At 37.7% G+C, this 19097-nt stretch overlaps 1 protein-coding gene across 9 annotated transcripts in view; it reads right to left on the minus strand.

Moving 5' to 3' along the window:
* ATRX (ATRX chromatin remodeler) overlaps positions 1-14170 on the minus strand; it is a 298228-nt gene extending 284058 nt beyond the window's left edge. For 8 of the 9 annotated variants that reach the window (XM_055438642.2, XM_055438638.2, XM_055438636.2 and 5 more), the window contains exon 1: positions 13942-14170. In XM_055438642.2, coding sequence (XP_055294617.1) covers positions 13942-13961 — 20 coding nt within the window. In that variant the 5' untranslated portion in view covers positions 13962-14170. Of the gene's footprint in view, positions 1-6428; positions 6519-13941 lie in introns of all 9 variants that reach the window. The other variant, XM_055438639.2, reaches the window with a different exon arrangement.
* Positions 14171-19097: the final 4927 nt, after the last annotated feature.

The following is a 19097-nucleotide window of genomic DNA, read 5'->3' on the forward strand; positions in this document are numbered from 1 at the left end:
ACCCTTATATAAAATGGCAAAGTATTTGCATATAACCTATAATCTTCTTCACCTATACTTTAAATCTTATCTAGACTACTTATAATACCTAATATAATTGGTATCTAAGCAATTGCCTCTGTGTCTCAAATTCAAGTTTTGCTCCTTGGAACTCTGGAATTTTTTCCCAAATATTTTCAATCTAGTTTGTTTAAATCTGCTGATGCAGAATCCACAGACTTTGCATAGTTGAGCATGGATACAAATATCTGTCACCCCCATGCTCAAAACATTCAGAGGCTTCCAATGTATATAAATAAGGATAAGGTACAAACCCCTAAGCAAGAATTTGAAGCTTTCTGCAAAATAATTCACACATGACTTTCCAATCTTATCTAACCACAACTCTTACCTCAAAGAAGGTTCTCTTTCCCCTCTTCACCCACTGAACATTCTTTTACTTCTCTTTAACTTAAAGCAACACATTCTCCTTATAATTTCTTCTGTAAAACTCAAGAGTACTCCCTACTGGAGTGTAAACTCCTCAAAGAAGGAAACTGGTCTGAGTTCATCTTTTTTCCATATGAGAAAAAAACAAATTGCCTTGAACAGGGGAATACTAAATGTTTATATAAATGATGATAATGCTTGCTCAGGGATTCCTTAAAAAAAAGTATAGTGATTTGTTGAGTATTTTTTAAAAGCTCTGAAGTCATTTAGTACCATCAAATGTTTCTCTTCTATCTCTAAACTGAAATATTCAATAAGTTCTCTTGGATGCTCTACATTCAGCCTTCGGAAGAAGTGTATTATTTCATATACTTAACAGGTCCAGTCACTTTAATATGAAACATTTATTCTTAATTTTTATTTTTAGTAGATACTCAGAAAGCACAGTGAAAATTCATAAATAGGGTGTTTTGATTTGAATGCTGGGAGTACCTGAGGAAAGTAAGAAATGGGAAAGGAAAGAAAAATAAGAGGTGGGCTAATTTTCGCTAACTCTATAGAAATTAACCAAACCTAGCTTAAAAATCTCAAAATTGGACAAAGAATAAATCTCAAAAATATACAAGCAACTCCAGCAGCTCAATTCCAGAAAAATAAACAACCCAATAAAAAAATGGGCCAAAGAACAAAACAGACATTTCTCCAAAGAAGACATACAGATGGCTAACAAACACATGAAAAGATGCTCAACATCACTCATAATCAGAGAAATGCAAATCAAAACCACAATGAGGTACCATTTCACGCCAGTCAGAATGGCTGCTATCCAAAAGTATACAAGCAATAAATGCTGGAGAGGGTGTGGAGAAAGGGAACCCTCCTACACTGTTGGTGGGAATGCAAACTAGTACAACCACTATGGAGAACAGTATGGAGATTCCTTAAAAAACTGGAAATAGAACTGCCATACGACCAAGCAAAAGAAACAAAAGAGACCATAGCAAAAATCAACAAAGCCAAAAGCTGGTTCTTTGAGAAGGTAAATAAAACTGACAAACCAGTAGCCAGACTCATCAAGAAACAAAGGCAGAAGAAACAAATAAATAAAATTAGAAATGAAAATGGAGAGATCACAACTGACAACACAGAAATACAAAGGATTATTAGAGAATATTATCAGCAATTATATGGCAATAAAATGGATAACTTGGAAGAAATGGACAAATTCTTAGAGAAGTACAACTTTCCCAAATTGAACCAGGAAGAAATAGAAAATCTTAACAGACCCATCACAAGTTGGGTGATGAATCTGATCCTACCTTCAAGCAGATAAAGAATAATCATCGCCTTTTTACTATATTTCAAAATTAAGTTTCCCCCAAATAGAAATATTCTCCTATATAACCTCATTATAATTAGCAAAATTAGAAATTAACCTTGATACAATACTATTTTTAATCTACAGACGTTATTCACATTTTGCCAATTGATACTTAATGTCCTTCACAGTGAATTCACATTTTGGCAGTTGATTCTTAATGTCTGTCATAGTGAAAGACAATAATTTATTTTCTCTGGTCCAGGATCCAGTTCTGGAACAGGCATTGCATTTGTTTTCATGTTTCTTTAATCTTTTTTAATCTGGAGCAGTTCACTTTACCTTTTTATCCCTTTCTATCCCATTTTTTGAAGAACACTGGCCAGTTAATTTGGGTTTGTCGGATGTTTCCTTGTGGCTGTGTATTTTGCTAGAAATAGTATGAAGTGATATGCTTTTCTTGGCACATTTTATCAGGGGGCACATCTTTGCTTTTACTGTATTTTAAAATGTTTTTACTTTTAATACTAATATTATCAGCCCAATTTAGAGATTTTTTTTAATTCATTTATTTTAATTGGAGGCTAATTACTTTACATTATTGTATTGGTTTTGCCATACATTGACATGAATCTGCCCCGGGTGTACATGTGTTCCCCATCTTGAACCCCCCTCCTACCTCCCTCCCCATCCCATCCCTCTGGGTCATCTCAGTGCACCAGTCATGAGCATCCTGTGTCATGCATCGAACCTGGACTGGTGATTCGTTTCACATATGATAATATACATGTTTCAATGCCATTCTCCCAAATCATCCCACCCTCGCCCCATCCCACAGAGTCCAAAATACTGTTCTATACATCTGTGTCTCTTTTGCTGTCTCGTATACAGGGATATCATTACCATCTTTCTAAATTCTATATATATGTGTTAGTATACTGTATTGGTATTTTTCTTTCTGGCTTACTTCATTCTGTATAATAGGCTCCAATTTCATCCACCTCATTAGAACTGATTCAAATGTATTCTTTTTAATGGCTGAGTTAATACTCCATTGTGTATATGTACCACAGCTTTCTTACCCATTTGTCTGCAGATGGACATCTAGGTTGCTTCTATGTCCTGGCTATTATAAACAGTGCTGTGATGAACACTGGAGTACAAAATCTTAACAGACCCATCACAAGCACGGAAATTGAAACTGTAATCAGAAATCTCCCAGCAAACAAAAGCCCAGGTCCAGATGGCTTCACAGCTGAATTCTACCAAAAATTTAGAGAAGAGCTAACACCTATTCTACTCAAACTCTTCCAGAAAATTGCTGAGGAAGGGAAACTTCCAAACTCATTCTATGAGGCCACCATCACCCTAATCCCAAAACCCAGTAAAGATCCCACAAAAAAAGAAATCTACAGGCCAATATCACTGATGAACATAGATGCAAAAATCCTTAACAAAATTCTAGCAATCAGAATCCAACAACACATTAAGAAGATCATACATCATGACCAAGTGGGCTTTATCCCAGGAATGCAAGGATTCTTCAATATCCACAAATCAGTCAATGTAATACACCACATTAACAAACTGAAAAATAAAAATCATATGATTATCTCAATAGATGCAGAGAAAGCCTTCGACAAAATTCAACATCAATTTATGATAAAAACCCTCCAGAAGGTGGGAATAGAAGGGACACACCTCAACATAATAAAAGCTATATATGATAAACCCAGAGCAAACATTATCCTCAATGGTGAAAAACTGAAAACATTTGCCCTAAAGTCAGGAACAAGACAAGGGTGCCCACTCTCACCACTACTATTCAACATAGTTCTGGAAGTTTTGGCCACAGCAATCCTAGCAGAAAAAGACATAAAAGGAATCCATATTGGAAAAGAAGAAGTAAAACTTTCACTGTTCGCTGATGACATGATCCTATACACAGAAAACCCTAAAGACTCTAGCAGAAAACTACTAGAGCTAATCAATGATTACAGTAACGTTGCAGGATATAAAATCAAGACACAGAAATCCCTTGCATTCCTATACACTAATAATGAGAAAATAGAGAAATTAAGGAAACTATAACATTCACTGTTGCAACGAAAAGAATTAAATACTTAGGAATATATCTACCTAAGGAAACAAGAGACCTGTACATAGAAAACTATAAAACATTGGTGAAAGTAATCAAAGAGGACATTGATAGATGGAGAAATATACCGTGTTCGTGGATTGGAAGAATAAATATTGTGAAAATGAGTATACTACCCAAAGTAATTTATACATTCAATGCAATCCCTATCATGCTACCAACAGTATTTTTCACAGAGCTAGAACAAATAATCTTACAATTTGTATGGAAATACAAAAAAACCTCGAATAGCCAAAGCAGTCTTGAGGAAGAAGAATGGAACTGGGGTATCAACTGCCGGACTTCAGGCTCTACTACAAAGCCACAGTCATCAAGACGGTATGGTACTAGCATAAAGACAGAAATAGAGATCAATGGAACAAAACAGAAAGCCCAGAGATAAATCCACGCACCTATGGACAGCTTATCTTTGACAAAGGAGGCAAGAATATAAAATGGGAAAAGACAGTCTCTTTAACAAGTGGTGCTGGGAAAACTGGTCAGCCACATGTAAAAGAATGAAACTAGATCACTTCCTAACACCATACACAAAAATAAACTCAAAATGGATTAAAGATCTAAATGTACCACCAGAAACTATAAATCTCCTAGAGGAGAACATAGGCAAAACACTCTCCGACATAAATCACAGCAGGATCCTCCATGACCCACCTCCAAGAATATTGGAAATAAAAGCAAAAATAAACAAATGGGACCTAATTAAAATTAAAAGCTTCTGCACAGCAAAGGAAACTATAAGCAAGGTGAAAAGACAGCCTTCAGAATGGAGACAATAATAGCAAATGAAACAACTGACAAAGAATTAATCTCCAAAATATACAAGCAGCTCCTGCAGCTCAATTCCAGAAAAATAAATGACCCAATCAAAAAAATGGCCCAAAGAACTAAACAGACATTTCTCCAAAGAAGACATACAGATGGCTAACAAACACATGAAAAGATGCTCAACATCACTCATAATCAGAGAAATGCAAATCAAAACCACAATGAGATATCATTACACACCAGTCAGAATGGCTGCTACCCAAAAGTCTACAAGCAATAAATGCTGGAGAGGGTGTGGAGAAAAGGGAACCCTCTTACACTGTTGGTGGGAATGCAAACTAGTACAGCCACTATGGAGAACAGTGTGGAAATTCCTTAAAAACCTGGAAATAGAACTGCCATACATCCCAGTAATCGCACTCCTGGGCATACACACTGAGGAAACCAGAATTGAAAGAAACACATGTGCTCCAATGTTCATTGCAGCACTGTTTATAATAGCAAGGACATGGAAGCAACCTAGATGTCCATCTGCAGATGAATGGATAAGAAAGCTGTGGTACATATACACAACGGAGTATTATTCAGCCATTAAAAAGAATACATTTGAATCAGTTCTAATGAGGTGGATGAAACTGGAGCCTATTATACAGAATGAAGTAAGCCAGAAAGAAAAACACCAATACAGTATACTAACGCATATATATGGAATTTAGAAAGATGATAACGATAACCCTGTATACGAGACAGCAAAAGAGACACAGGTGTATAGAACAGTCTTTGGGACTCTGTGGGAGAAGGTGAGGGTGGGATGATTTGGGAGAATGGTATTGAAACATGTATATTATCATATGTGAAATGAATCACCAGTCCAGGCTCGAAGCATGATACAGGATGCTCGGGTCTGGTGCACTGGGATGAACCAGGGGGATGGGATAGGAGGGAGGTGGGAGGGGGGTTCAAGATGGGGAACGCATGTACACCCGGGGCAGATTCATGTCAATGTATGGCAAAACCAACCAATATAATATTGTAAAGTAATTAGCCTCCAATAAAAAAATAAAATAGAATAAAACAAATTCATCACCCAAGGTTATAGCTATAAAAAAAATTTCAAAAAATCATTCAATAAAACAGTACATGAGACGAATAATATTTTGACCAGAAAGTTATTTTAAGTATCTTTGATCCGTGGACAGACATTTTTAAAATATCATTTATAAAAACACCAAAACATCTTTTTTGAAGGGGGGAGTTACAAGCCAAAATGCAATTTAGTACAAATATTTTTTTAAGTATAATGTAAGCTCCATGGTGTGCCTTAACTTGTCTTGTTCATATAAGCAGTACTTAGAACAGTTCTTGGCACATGGTAATAGTAATTAGTAACAACTAATATTTAAGTAATTATTATGTCACACTAACCTAAGTGTTTTGTGTCCATTAACTCACTTAAACTTCACACAGTCCAAGAAGTATTTGGGGAATGAATCAACGCTTTTTGTAGGATGACAATTAGTCAGTTCTGCAATGATATGAGCTCCTAAAAATCACCATGTAATGCAAAATTATACAATGAATACCACAGGACTCTGGGGGGAAATGGGGTTAGAAGCACAACACTCCAAAAACTTCATCAGTGACACAGTTTTTTAAAAAGACAAAACCCTAATAGAAACGGTAGCACAATTTTACACAGTTTACACACATTAAGTGATTAAGAAATACACAAGTACAACAATAAATATAGCACTTTACCTTGAAAAAGACCTGAAGTTTGCTTGTGGAAGTGGGCATCAGAAGGGTTGCAGCTCATGAATTATTGTGAAGTGATGAAAGGAGGGTTATCTGAAATCGGATGGAAAATTGTGACAATAGATGTGGATGGGTGTGGCTCATAACACAAGGGGTGAACTGAGGTAGCTGATAGAGGTCTGAGGCATGTGCCTGTATATGCACGGATTTTAATGCAGCTCAGTTCAGCTGGGTCCAGGTTCCTGCATTCACCTAGGGCAAACTTTCTATAAAGGGCCAGAGAGTAAATATTTTAGGCTTTATGGGCCATTGGGTCTCTGTTGCAACTATCCAATTCTGAGACTCTGCTATAAAAACAGCCACAGGAGAATGTAAACAAATGAATTTGGTGTGTTCCAACAAAACTTTATTTACAAAAACAGGTCACTGTGGTGGCCATAGTTTGCTGAACCTTGACCTTGTCAACAAAATCCTGAATAAACAAATACAAATTTTGTCTTATGCTCAAATTGTTACCCAATATATCTTGTTGGAACAAATGCACATTTTTTGTCAAAACAAGCATTATAGCAGAGCTAAATTTGGAATGCTATCAAATAAACCAAAAAATAACTGATATATCCAAATAAGCAAAAAAAATCCAATATTACTTAAAAAAAACAATTTTAGATTTTAGAAATCAAATGTTACCTAAAAGTCAACTGACAAATGACCAAAATAAAGACAACTAATGATACATTTTGAAATCTTGTCATTCAAAATCTGTGCATTAAATTCTACACAATCTTTAAGAAAAATGGGTTATGTTTTAACAGCTCTGCTGAACTAAAATTATCAGGCTCAATCACAAGCTTTTTACAAGATCATCAAGCTATAAAAGTTAATATACAAACTTCACTATAAGATAAATAAGTTCTAAAGATCTGATATACGGCATACAGCATGGTGACTATAGATAACAACACTGTATTATATCCTTGAAAGTTGCCAGAGAGTAGATCTCTCCACAACAATAATTTTAAAGTAATTATTGTGGCAGTCACTTCAAAGTATATATGCATACCATATCATCACACTGTATACCTTAAATTTACACAATGCTGTATGTCAATTATATCTCAATAAAGCTGGGAAAAAATACTAGTTGCCAATGGTTATACAATTATTTGCCCAGTAAATGAGTTAAAGATTCTAAGTTGACCTCCTTTCAGTTAGAAAACTCTAATATACATAACATTTCTTTGCTCAAGCTGCTATACCTCACATCTGAAATCCTTCTCCAGTCTTCTTTGTCAAGTGTATGTATCCTCCAAGAGCACATTGAAAAGTCTTCCCTGGACCCCATTACAAATGTCTTCCTACTCTAAACTCCCACAGCAACTTAGTTTTTACCCAACGCAGCATTTAGCCCTTTATATCCTGCTTCAAATTTATTTGTGAACATATCTTATTTCCTCTGCTATGTAGAAAATAAGACTAATCTTTAGCCATACCAATCCCCCTGTTGGACTGCACTTTTTCATAGTCAACCCTTAACTCCTAACTTATCTTCAAGACCCAATACAGATATCATCTCTGCAAAATTTTGCTAGACATCCCCCAAATTAGGCTTTTCTTCATTCTGATCCCTAGCACAACCAAGAGACCTCCATTTTAGCACTGCTCTGTAAAAGTTTATTTACTACTTCCCTCCTTAGGTTAAAAATGCTTTAAGGAGGCAGGAATTTTGTCTTTTACCCTTTGCATATGCTAGAACAGTGCCTAGCACCTAGTTGATACTCACATACTTGATCAATGAATAAAGCATCCCCCCAAAAAATGGAGCATAGGGTATATACACATGAATACCACTGCCATACAATGATTTCTTAAACAAATATTGTATGTAACTTAACAAGAAAACTGGACTATTGATATCAAGAATGGCTACTTAAAGCCAAAACTCAGAAACAGCATCTGAAAACAGTGGCTAAAGAGCAAAACTGACAATTTTGCAAAGCAAAAAGCACAATTTACTAGAATATAGGTCTTTTCAGAAGTATCATCTCCAATCAAAAAACAGCAGAAAAATAATAAATATAGTAATCTTTCAAAATAAAAACATAATCTGAGCCACAATAATTAGCAAAGTTTTTCCTTTCCAATAAACATTTGTGTACATCATAATATGACATTATATTAGCAACAAAACACCTGCATCCTAACCGTGTAAGTTTTAAGGCAAATTCCAGAAAGATATTTTCCCTCATCACTTCTCCCTACCCCCAAAAAAGGCAAAGTCAAAAAATGATAGATACTAACATAAATGGGACTTTTAATAACTTTATGGACCATCTAGTACAAATTCATTCTGCATATGACAAAGCAGAGGCCTAGAAAGTATAGATACATGATTTGTTCACAATCGGTTGAGCAATAGAGCTGCAACTAGAAAACCCAGGTTTGGCTCAGAGTTAAGCACTCATTCCTCTACAACCAGCAGTTCTAGTCTCAGGAACTCTTTACACTCCTAAAACACTTAAAAATTTACAAAGATCCCCAAAGAGCTTTTAGTCTATTGTCTTGTAAGAACCGCTGTTATGACCATGTGCAGAGAGATCCTACTTAGACACTCTTTTTACTGCCCTGTTATATTCAGCATTCCTAAAAGAAGATCTATATTTCATTTCCCATGGCTTAACCCATCTGAACAGCTTCTGCCAATGTCCAAGAGAACATTCAAGGTCTGGAGAAAATACACTTCATGCAAATCCAAGAACTGTCTGTATTCTGTCATCCAATCTGTAAGCTTATTCAGATTTCAAAAGTGAAACAGGCACGTAAATAAATACAATTTCTTACAAAAAAAATTATTTCACATACCTAAATCTATCTACAAATACCTTTAAGTACTATACTTATCTCTAGAAATTAAATATAAAACTGAAAGCTCATGATGAACTATGCCAAGTGACCAAGTGAAGTCGCTCAGTCATGTCCGACTCTTTGTGACTCCATGGACTGTAGCCTACCACGCTCCTCCATCCATGGGATTTTCCAGGCAAGAGTACTAGAGTGGGTTGCCATTTCCTTCTCCAGAGGATCTTCCCGACCCAGGGATCGAACCCGAGTCTCCTGCATTGTAGGCAGACGCTTTACCGTCTGAGCCACAAGGGAAGTCTTTCAACTATGCCAAGAGGTGCCAATAATGGGAAGTGGCCTGATCACAATTAAAATAAAAAATATCTTTCTTTTCACCCCCAGCAATAACATAACCAAAGAGCTGACATTTATAATACTTTTCATTAGCACAGGGAACACTACTCAATGCTCTATGGTGACCTAGATAGGAAAGAAATCTTTAAAAGTGTGGATATATGTATAACTGATTCACTTAGAAACTAACACAACATTGTAAAGCAACTATACTTCATAAAAAATTGATTTAAAAATTGTTTGAATCCTTTATAAACTTTGCATGTACTCCCCTGCCACAGGCCTGGCTTAATGCTTTCCACCCAGTGGGAATGCACATATTTCACAGATAACATTTTTCAAAAATTAGGCTAGTATGCAACTGATTGTAGACTACAACAATAACAGACACTTTCTAAGTCATTTTCTCAACATCTCTCAATTTAGACAACTTCTACTTTTTAAAATTGAAGACCAATGACTAGTTATACTGCTTTCAGCTTTTCAAGTAAGAAATTGCCATACAGTTCAGAATGACAAGTCCATCAAATCTCCAAGATCTTTACATGAAAATAAACGAAAGTTTATCTGTCAATCAGAGGCTGATCTTTCAGGCCAAAAAATTGAAGAAACAATCTTACTGAAAACAAAAACAAATGACAAAAAATTCTTTAAAAACAGTAACAAAAACTTTAAAGGCTGAGCCACTGATTTTTCAGTGTATATTTGTCCTTCAGTATCCACACGGGGTATCTTGGTACCAAGATCCACCACAGATACCAAAACCTGAAGATGCTCAAGTCCCATAGTCAGCCCTCCATATCCTCAGTTCTGCATCCTGGGATTCAACCAACCAGACTGAAATCCCCAGTACTGAATGGAGGAACACAGGGCCAACATAAGATTTAGTCAAATCACCAATTCATTTTCCTCCCTCTTGCCTTTTGGCTATTTTTTCACCACAGAATCCCAGAAATGTTCCTTTTTATAAAATGTAACTAAAAATCAGAAACTAATCTTTGCTCCTATTTTTAAGTGCCAGACAGAGGATCTGATAAAGAAAAAATCTGGAACAATTCCCTAAAATAACATTAACGACAATGTATAGAATTGTTCATATTATTTCTGCCTCACATAGAAGAAAATCAAGGATGATTTAAGATATAAAATAGATAACTAATAAGAACCTGCTCTAAGGAACTCTACTCAATACTCAATACTCTGTAATAGCTGATATGGGAAAAGAATCTTAAAAAAAGAGTGGATATATGTATATGTAGAAATGATTCACTTTCCTGTACACCTGAAACTAACACAACATTGTAAATCAACTATAGTCTAATAAAAGAATTTTTTTTAAAAAAGAGTGGTATTGTGGATTTAACTCACTCAAGCATTGCCTGTCAGATTATCCTTCACCTATGATTTATGACTTGAGATGAATAACACTTCAGACTGAGACAATTGTGAACACCCAGAGCATCACACTTTTTTAAATTAATTCTTTATATCTATTATATGTATTCTTTGCAAGGGGGTTTTCACATAGCTTAAGATTCTCCTGAAATTAAATGTTTCAGTTATCTTACTACCTCATATGAACATAAAAGGCAAAATATTATAAACACCTAGAAACTCAAAGACCTACAACAAATGACAATAGCAGCTAACATGAACGTCTTCCACTGTAATACTTGAACTAAATTAAAATGGCCATAATCACGTTATTTCTGGTAGCTCAAGGAGGTATTAATGTCTTGGGGTTAAGAACATAAGCTCTGGAGTCAAGACTGGGTTAAATTCCAGCTCCATCAATTACAATTTATATAAGTGATCAATTTCTTTGCTCTCTCTATACCTCACTTTCCTCATCTGTAAAATGGGGAACACCAAGTACTTATTCCATAAAGCTGTTCTGAAAATTAATTAAAATTACAAAGGTAAAGGTCAACAATAAGCACTCAATTTTAGTTATGATTATTATTCTTACACCAATATGTACAAAAATTCAAGGCCCATAAGAAAAACTGACCCTCGCATAAAATAATTCTACTCAGAATGTTTATACATAATTAATTTGTTCACCCTAAAAGAAAGGGAGAAAATCCAAGTTCAATCTACAGTTTTAAATGCAGACTTTGAGATTTAATAAAATCTAAAGGTCATTCCTTGGAGAAGGAAATGGCAACCCACTCCAGTGTTCTTGCCTGGAGAATCCCAGGGATGGGGGAGCCTGGTGGGCTTCCGTCTATGGGGTCACACAGAGTCGGACACGACTGAAGTGACTTAGCAGTAGCAAAGGTCATATTTAACTGTAAGGTACACCCTTCATGTATAGCAACATGGGCACCTGATAATAACTAGCCAACAAGTTGTACTGGGTACCTCTAATGTGCCCAATATCAATTAAATAAAGGCTTACTGCACTCGGAACCATGAACACTAAGTCAGAAAACAAAGCCACAATCTTTACACAACTAGGGATCTATAATCTGAAAACTAAAGTCCATTTTTTCCCCCTCAAAGGAAGAAAAACCTCTTCCATCTACTGCTTGTTAATGCAGAAAATAGATATAATAAGTATCATAGGTTCATTCCCAAATTCTATACACTAGCTAAAATGTTCTAAAAACATACATGCATGTGTGTGTGCTAAGTGGCTTCAGTCGTGTCCGACTCTTGCGACCCTTTGGACTGTAGCCCACCAGGCTCCTCTGTCCATGGGATTCTCCATGCAAGAATACTGGAGTGGGTTGCCATGCCCTCCTCCAGGGGATCTTCCTCATCCAGGGATTGAACCGGCGTCTCTTATGTCTCCTGCATTAGCAGACAGGTTCTTTACAACTAGCGCCACCTGGGAAGCCCAAACACATACATAAAAAGAGAAAGTGAAGCCGCTCAATCGTGTCCGACTCTGCGACCCCATGGACTCTTATAGCCTACCAGGCTCCTCCGTCCATGGGATTTCCAGGCAAGAGTACTGGAGTACTCCTTTCTAATTTCCTTCTCCAGAGGATCTTTCCCGACCCAGGGATCGAATCCAGGTCTCCCGCATTGTAGGCAGACGCTTTGCCGTCTGAACCACCAAGGAAATAAAAACATACATACCTGTATACTATTAAGATGGTGGATAAACACACACAAATATATACACATACATAAATATATACAATCCTAATAGTTACTCAAAATCACATTTTGCCAACTACATATGAACTTCTGATCTATGCTCCCTGTAATTTTACTTTGCCATTAGGAGCCAAGAATAAAACAGTAAAAAAAATTACTGTATTCACAAGGGATGAAAAGTCAAATATCAACCTGCCTGAAAAGTAAGCCATCCACCTGTGTACAAGTGGTATACATTTCATATGAACAACCCATATTTTTAGACACTATCAAGAGCCAAATTATAAGCACAAGAGAAAAGCAGCCTCAACCTAATAAAACGTGCTTGATTAGTAAAAGGTGGCCTGCCAGGCACTGCTTCCTTGAAATAGATCCTACTTCCCATCAAACCAAGTTAATGTGTTCCCATCCCTCTTGGAACAAATAAATAAACAAAAATAAGGCCTAATTATTTTTGCGCAAAATTTGCCCATAAAATGGAGAAACATCTGATGACTGCCTTACCACCCATTAAAGATGGATCACACAAAAAGTAGTACACTGGGGTCCTCTGGAAGCAAAACCCTGCGTTAGTATCCCTTTGCCTCAAGATAAATCCAGGGCTACGTTTCAGGATCTGGAGTAGAGAAGGAACACTGGCAAGACCCACCCATTCACCCCACAAAATGGGCTTCTCCCCAGGGTTTGCAGAAAAAAATAAAATTCCGCAAGGCCGGGGTATTCCCGTATCCAGCAGTACAAACGCCAGAGTCTTCCCAGGACCTCACATCCTCCCCACCGCCCCTCCCCCTCCTCCCACCTCTCGCCCCCCTTCTGCCTACCCCCTACCCTCTCTTCTTCCCCACGCGGTTTCTAGGCCCAAAGATTAGGAAGAATTATCAGGATACCAAAAACCGCCTCCCACTTGGGGGTTTCAGTTCCACAGGCAGCGAAGAATAAACGGAGGAATTCAACTAAGCTCCGCAGGTTTGGAGAGGCTTGAGAAAGCGTCCGACAAACCAGGCCGCGCCCTCCCGCAACCCCTACCCAGCCACAGCCTCACCCCGGACTGGAGCCTACTTCCGAACCCTCCTCACCTAAAGAGAAAACGATGCCTCTTTCCGCTCAGCAAAACACAGGCCTAACCCACCAAGCCAAAGCTTTCCCAAACACCGGGTTCAGAAAACGCATAGGCCGAGACACCTGGGACCCGTGAGACGGAGTAGTGTTTTACCTCATGGGCTCAGCAGTCATGTTTTCGCTTCTACGCCCTGTAGGATTCAGCGACCGTAGGGCGCCACTCTGCGCTCCCCGGCGCGCAGTTAGGATAGAAATGCACTGGACCCTTAGTCGTCACTAGATTTGGCGCTGGATCCTCCCCACAGCTCAAAGGCCGGCACCGCTGCCACCGCCGCAGGAGCCGCGGAAACAAAGCGCCGCCGCCGCCGCCGCCATTTTGTTGGGCCGAGGCTCAGGCAGCAGAATTGGCGCGTCCTCCCTCTTCCTCTTTCAGTCGTCCATTGGCTGTCTTATCTGCAGTGCAGATTCTTATTGGCTACAGAAATTCACCTTCTTTGGGGGCCTGTTGCTAAGGGGGTCTACGTCATTTGATCCCCTCCGCCTTTTCATAGGGGGTCCAGTTCAGTCCCATTGACTTGAAAGTGCTAGTGACGTGTTTTGACTTATTGTGAAAATGCTTTTTAATCCATCCTCTTTTCCCTGACATATTGACAAAACAATAACAACAACATACGTTTATTGAGCGTTTAATATATACCCAGCACTATGCGTGTTAGTCCCTGGGTCACGTGGGATTCTGCGAGCCCATGGACTGTAGCCTGCCTGTCTCCTCTGTCCATGGAATTCTCTAGGCAAGAATACTGGAGGAGTTTGCCTTATCCTTCTCCAGGGGATCCTCCTGACGCAGGGATAGAACCTGGGTCTCCAGCATTGCAGTCAGATTAGTTACTATCTTAGCACCCAGCACTATCAGTTCAGTTCAGTGGTTCAGTTGTCTGACTCTGTGACCCCATGGACTGCAGCACACCAGGATTCCCTGTCCATCACCAACTCCTGGAGTTTACACAAACTCATGTCCGTCAAATCTGTGATGCCATCCAACCATCTCATTCTCCGTTGTCCCTTTCTCCTCCTGCCTTCAATCTTTCCCAGCATCAGGGTCTTTTCCAATGGTCAGTTCCTTGCATCAGAAGGCCAAACTATTGGAGCTTCAGCATCCATCCTTCCAATGAATATTCAGGACTGTTTTCCTTTAGGATTGACTGGTTGAATCTCCTTGCAGTCCAAGGGACTCAGGAGGCTTCTCCAACACCACAATTCAGAAGCATCAGTTCTTTGGAGATCAGCTTTCTTTATAGTCCAACTCTAACATCCATACATGACTACTGGAAGAACCATGGCTGGGAATAGATGGACTTCTGTCGTCAAAATAATGTCTCTGCTTTTTAATATACTGTCTAGGTTTGTCATAATTTTTTTTTCCCAAGGAGCAAGCGTCTCTTAATTTCATGGCTGCAGTCACCATCTGCAGTGATTTTGGAGCCCAAGAAAATGTTTACATTGTTTTCTCATCTATTTGCCATGAAGTGATGTGACCAGATGCCATGATCTTCTTTTTAGGAATGTTGAGTTTTAAGCCAACGTTTTCACTCTCTTCTTTCATTTTCATGAAGAGGCTCCTAGTTCCTGTTCTCTTTTTCCCATAAAGGTGGTGTCATCTGCATATCTGAGGTTATTGATATTTCTGCCTGCAATCTTGATTCCAGCTTGTGGCTCATCCAGTCTCTCATTTAGCATGATGTACTGTGCATATAAGTTAAATAAGAAAGATGACAATATACAGCCTTTACATACGCCTTTCACAATTTGGAACCAGCCTGTTGTTCCATTTCTGATTCTAACTGTAGCTTCTTGACCTGCATACAGATTTCTCAGGAGGCAAGTAGGGGGCTCTGGTATTCCCATCTCTTTAAGAATTTTCCACAGTTGGTTGTGATCCACACAGTCAAAGACTTTAGCGTCAAAGAATCAGAAGAAATGTTTTACTGGAATTTTATTGCTTTTTCTATGATCCAAAGGATGTTGGCAATTTGATCTCTGGTTTCTCTGCCTTTTCTAAATCCAGCTTGAACATCTGGAAATTCTCGGTTCACAAACTGTTGAAACCTGGCTTGGGGAATTTTGAGCATTACTTTGCTAGCATGTGAGATGAGTGCAACTGTGTGGTAATTTGAACATTCTTTGGCATTGCCTTTTTATAGAATTGGAATGAAAACTGAACTTTTCCAGTCCTGTGATTACTTCAGAGTTTTCCAAATTTGTTGGCATACTGAGTGAAGCACTTTCACACTATCATCTTTCAGGATTTGACATAGCTCAACTGGAATTCCATCACCTCCACTAGCTTTGTCTGCAGTAATGCTTCCTAAAGGACACTTGACTTCACACTCCAGGATGTCTTACTCTAGGTGAGTGATCACACCATTGCAGTCATCTGGGTCATGAAGATCTTTTTTGTATAGTTCTTCTGTGTATTCCTGCCATGTCTTCTTAATATCTCCGCTTCTGTTAGGTCCATAAGGTTTCTGTCCTTTTTTGTGCCCATCTTTGCATGAAATGTCCCCTTGGTATCTCTAATTTTATTTAATTAATTTATTTAAGTTTTATTTCCCTCGATGGCAAATACAGTTAATTTGAAAAAAGATCTACTCCATTAGAAGACAGAATAAACTCCAATTAAAATAAATACATTAATTTAAAAAAAAGAAGACAGCATACAACTTTTAACATGAGTTCTTGGGGATAAGAACACTAAAAGCAGCTTTAAATGACAAATTCCACAAATAGAAAATACCTTAATAACCAAATTATAATCACAGAATTTTCAAAATATAACTCATTGTCTGTGAATCATAAAGAGAATATCTTTGCAATTAAAGGATGACTAGCAAAATTGTATTGATGTTTTTATAGGAGCATCCCCCTCAATAGATGATTTTCAATGAGTTTCCTTCAGTTGTATTTTAGAAAGAAATTCACTAGTACACAGCTCTTTCACATTTTTCATTAAATCGCTATAGAAATCAACATAGAGCTCTTTCTTGGACTCTTCGCCGTAAATGTGTGATTTGTGAATTTGCTTATTTGCTTTGGAAAGAAGACAAGGTAAATTAGCTTTAAAAGTGCAAGTTAAATGAGAAAATACACACTCCCATAATTTTAAATACTATCACAAATTCTGACTGTTATATGTCAAAATCATAATGCTTTGGCAATATCTTTGAAATTTTTCAATGTATGTATCATTTAATCCAGAAATTTAACTTCTAGAAACTTATCTAACAGATACAGTCTACATGTGAAAAATGAGATGTCGACAAGACATTGCAGCATTGTTTGTAACACCAAGGATTTAGAAACAACATAGATATTCCTCAGTAGAGTACTAGATAAACTATGCTATCCATACAACATAATACCACATACCTCCTTTAAATACAAAATTTTCAAAAATCACTTGTGCTTCTATCCACTAAAAACAACCAATCCAAAAAGGAAATTTAGAAAACAATTTCGATTACCATAGCATCAAAAAGGATAAAATACTTAGGAATAAGGTTAACAAGGAGGTGAAGGACTTGCACACTGAAATCTATAAAACGTTGCTAAAAGAAATCAGAGAATTCAGAGAAAGATAAAAAGAATGGAAAGACATCCCATGCTCCTGGATTGGAAGATTTACTGTTATTAAAATGTCCACACTAGCTGAAGAGAGCTACAGATTTAATGAAATTTGTATTCAATCTCAGTGTCTTTCTTTGCAGAAATACAAAAATAAATCCCTAAAATTAACATGGAAGCTCAACATGAATAGTCAACTTGATCTTGAAAAAGAAGAGCAATACTGGAGACCATACATTTCCCAGTTTCAAAACATACCACTACCCAGCAGCGGTAATCAAGATAGTGTGGTATTGGCATCAGTTCAGTTGATTTCAGTCGCTCAGTCATGTCTGACTCTTTGCAACCCCACGAAACACAGCACGCAAGGCCTCCCTGTCCATCGCCAACTCCTGGAGTCCACCCAAACCCATGTCCCTCAAGTCGATGATGCCATCCAACCATCTCATCCTCTGTCGGCCCCTTCTCCTCCTGCCCCCAATCCCTCCCAGCATCAGGGTCTTTTCAAATGAGTCAGCTCTTCGCACCAGGTGGCCAAAGTATTGGAGTTTCAGCTTCAACATCAGTCCTTCCAATGAACACCCAGGACTGATCTCCTTTAGGATGGACTGGTTGGATCTCCTTGCATTCCAAGGGACTCTCAAGAGTCTTCTCCAACACCACAGTTCAAAAGCATCAATTCTTCAGCGATCAGCTTTCTTTATAGTCCAACTCTCACATTCATACATGACCACTGGAAAGACCGTAGCCTTGACTAGACAGACCTTGGTTGGCAAAGTAATGTCTCTGCTTTTTAATATGCTGTCTAGGTTGGTCATAACTTACCTTTCAAGGAGTCAGTGTCTTTTAATTTCACGGCTGCAATCACCATCTGCAGTGATTTTGGAGCCCAGAAAAATAAAGTCAACCACTGTTTCCACTGTTTCCCCATCTGTGGTTGACATAAATATATAGAAAATGGAACAGAAAAGAAGGCCCAGAAATAAACCCTTGCATGTATGGCCAAATGATTTTCAACTAAGGTGCCAAGACTACACAACTAAGAAAGGACAGTCACTTCAATAAACGGTATTGGGAAAATAAGATACACAGTAGCAAAAAGTGAGGTAGTACCCTTAACTTAAAACATATACAAAGATTACCTCAAAATGGCTTAAAGTCTTAAACTTGTAAAATTCTTAAAATAAAACATAGGGGGGAAGCTTCAGGTCCTTAGATTCAGCAACTGATTTCTTAAATGTGACAGCAAAACACAAGCAATAGAAGTAAAATAGATAAATATCAGATTTTTAAATTTATGCACATCAAAGGAAACTATCAACAGTGTGAAACGGCCACCTACAGAATGGAAAAAAATATTTGCAAATCCTATATGCGATAAGGGTTTAATATTCAGAATATATAAGGAACTTCTACAACTAAACAATAACAACAAATAAAAAATTTTAAATGTTCAAAGGATGGAGGAGGAAAAAGCAACCCACTTCAGTATTCTTGCCTGGAAAATTCCATGGACAGAGGAGCCTGGCAGGCTACAGTCCATGGGGTCGCAAAGAATCAGACACAATGGACTGACTGAGCACACAGGTACACATAATTGCTTTATTCCTGGTAGTGTGGAGATCTTATTGCAAAGAATTGCAATTTATGTTCATTTTAATCTTTACTATTCAAAATGAGAAATAACAT

The sequence above is a fragment of the Moschus berezovskii genome, chromosome X, assembly GCF_049115385.1.
Source record: "Moschus berezovskii isolate FMDL1 chromosome X, NW_MosBer_1.0, whole genome shotgun sequence".
NCBI classification, from domain to species: domain Eukaryota; kingdom Metazoa; phylum Chordata; class Mammalia; order Artiodactyla; family Moschidae; genus Moschus; species Moschus berezovskii.